The sequence below is a fragment of the Miscanthus floridulus genome, chromosome 16 (genome assembly GCF_019320115.1).
Source record: "Miscanthus floridulus cultivar M001 chromosome 16, ASM1932011v1, whole genome shotgun sequence".
In the NCBI taxonomy this organism is placed as follows: Eukaryota; Viridiplantae; Streptophyta; class Magnoliopsida; order Poales; family Poaceae; genus Miscanthus; species Miscanthus floridulus.
In genome coordinates this window covers 8,659,939-8,662,835 of record NC_089595.1, presented here as the reverse complement: position 1 = coordinate 8,662,835, position 2,897 = coordinate 8,659,939, and the positions used below count along the sequence as shown (strand labels likewise).

Sequence of the window (2,897 nt, the reverse complement as noted above, 5' to 3'; positions counted from 1 at the left end):
GTCTAGATGATTCTTCTTCTTTTTTTGTGAACGAGTGTCTAGATGATTCAGCAGGTATAACAAAAACCATCTCATTGCTTTGGGACTATATATTCTCAATCTCTCTACCAAAACGGTCTGCATTCATGGAGCATGGGCCTAGCCCAAAGAGGGAGGTCATCATTAGTGACGGATGTAGCCCTGGGCCTAGTCCAAAGAGGGATCTCAATCTCGGCCCATGACGGATGTATTATTGTATTGTATTTTTGTTCTTGGCCATGGCAATTCCAGTCCACAGAAACAAGAAAGAAGAAGACGAAGAAACGGGGAGGCAAGCAGATCCAAGCGAAGCGAAGAAGCTGCGTCGTGGCCTGACCCTGACCCCGTCCCTCCTCTCCTCCGGCGAGCGCAAGAAGAGATCCCGCGCCGTCCTCTCCTCCACCTCCACCCATGGCGACCTCCACCTTCAGCGGCGACGAGACGGCGCCCTTCTTCGGCTTCCTCGGCGCCGCCGCCGCGCTCGTCTTCTCCTGTAAGCACCCAACCCATCAGATCTCTGTCCCTATCTCTTTCCCGCGGGGATCCATCCATTCCTTACTCCCCCTGCCCTCACCCTCTCTCTCTGATGCTTAGGCATGGGCGCCGCCTATGGGACGGCCAAGAGCGGTGTCGGCGTCGCGTCCATGGGCGTCATGCGCCCCGAGCTCGTCATGAAGTCCATCGTCCCCGTCGTCATGGCTGGAGTCCTCGGCATCTACGGCCTCATCATCGCCGTCATCATCTCCACCGGGATCAACCCCAAGGCCAAGTCCTACTACCTCTTCGACGGCTACGCGCACCTTTCCTCCGGACTCGCATGCGGCCTCGCGGGGCTCGCCGCTGGCATGGCCATCGGCATCGTCGGAGACGCCGGAGTCAGGTGCTGTACTAACTCTGATTGCAGTCGCAATGCTTTGTCATTATATGTTGATTTAGCTATGCTATGCTATGCTTGTCATTCTAGGACCTGACCTGTTACTATGCTGTTGTTTGTGCCTGGAATATCTATGTCCCCGTGGCTCTACAGCATCTGAACTTCAAGGAGACAAAGATTCACATTGTGTTGCTACTTTCTCTGAATTGAGCATACTTCAACGTCAGTAGTTATGTATATCAAAGTTGTCCATTTTTGACCCTAGAGAAATTGTAATCAAGAGAAAAGCTCATTCATGAGGTTGGTGTGGTGTGTCCATTTAACTTGCGAATTAGAGTACGGTAGTGGCTCATCCACTGAGACCTTGCAAACCTTCATGAGGTTGATTGATGCTTATATATTATAGACGAGTTATTTTCATTTAACTATGTCTATGCTTCTCGGTTTAAGGATTTTTTGAGTGTGACAAGTGACATGATACTATGCCTTTCTGGAGGGCATATCTTTGGCCCTGTGCTGCAGCCCCCGAATCTGAAAGAACCAAATATTTGTGCTATGTTACTACTTCCACTGAATTGAGCATGCTTCAGTAGTTGCATATAGCAAGGTTACCAGTTTTAGCTCCTTTGCATCTCTCAAACATGCAAATTACGTAGATAGTGAGATAGCAGTGGATTCATTGATACCTCGCAAACCTGTTTTTAGCTCTGATTTTGAATTTCACAATTTACACTCCTTCAGTCCAGCTATGTGAATCTCATTTCACGATCTGTTCCAAGGAATGGAGTTTTTAAGATACTCATCTGTTACACTGCTCCATGTGAGCTAGGCATGTTCCCTGGACTTGGGGAATGGGGAGGGAGGAAATTGTTAAAGGGCTGTGGCCTGTGGGCCTGTGGCATTAAGGATCCCTTTTGTAATTTTGGTTGTTGGGGTTTGAGGAAATTCTGTTGTGAAATCCCTAACACTTCCGTTCCGTATGCTAATACCATCACTAGCAATTTGCCTTGATTTTTCTCAGCTGACCTGCTTTAATGAGTTCCGTCAATGAAGGGCATGCAAACACTTCTATTCATTTCTGTTCCTATGTTATGCTTCAGTACTTATGAAGCTCTGTTATACCAAGTTAGTTCTGGTTGAGTACAAATAATATGCCATTGTACCCACCAGTTTCTGTTATTTGTTGCTTGTATCCACTATATTTTATTATCAGGGAATACATTTTGTTACGCCTCTAGATTTTCTACATATTCGCCCTTGTTTGCAGTAAGTTGGCACCCTTGCCTTATTTCCAGTTGACCTTCTTTAACATATTTGTAAATGAATGCCAGGAAAATAATTTAATTGGTTTCTTTTGTTACCTTAGCTTTTTGGTACTTCTAGAGCTCTCTTGTACTAAGTTTATTCAGAGTGAGCATAAATAGTATGGCCGCTATAGACAGCAGTTTATTTTATTTATTGCTAGTATGCACTAGATTTTCTTTATCAAGGGGTATATATTCTCTTACACAGTCAAATTTTCTACAGCTTAAACCTTATATAATTATATCCAGCAAGGTGTCATTCTTATCTTATTCTGATTTATTATCTCCTCTCCAGGGCGAATGCACAGCAGCCAAAGTTGTTTGTGGGCATGATTCTGATTCTTATCTTCGCAGAAGCTCTTGCTCTTTATGGTCTCATCGTTGGTATCATCCTCTCATCCCGTGCTGGCCAATCTCGCGCCGATTAGAAGGCTTGATATATGGCACACGAGTCATCTGCCATTGTATTCAAAGTGTTCTTTTCTCGGTGAACATTAGCTCCGGGATCATGTTGAGCCTGTTCCACCTTTGTAATATTATATTACTATTCTGCGAAGACAAACCTAGCTAGCGCTTATAGTTGTGCTGTTGTATTTATTTGAAATAATAGGCAGCAAGCCCCGGATGTGATGAATAATAAGCAAGCTGGACTAGTTTTTTTTTGTTTTTTTTTTAATGTGGATTGGTTTTGTTTATGTCTA

At 44.7% G+C, this 2,897-nt stretch overlaps 1 protein-coding gene across 1 annotated transcript; it reads left to right on the top strand.

Annotated features, from left to right (window-relative positions):
• The first annotated feature begins 272 nt into the window (after positions 1-272).
• On the top strand, positions 273-2,897 carry LOC136512026 (V-type proton ATPase 16 kDa proteolipid subunit-like). The gene is made up of 3 exons (XM_066506035.1): positions 273-511; positions 613-898; positions 2,492-2,897. The coding sequence occupies exons 1-3, from the start codon at positions 430-432 to the stop codon at positions 2,622-2,624; spliced, it is 501 nt and encodes a 166-aa protein (XP_066362132.1). The 5' UTR covers positions 273-429; the 3' UTR covers positions 2,625-2,897.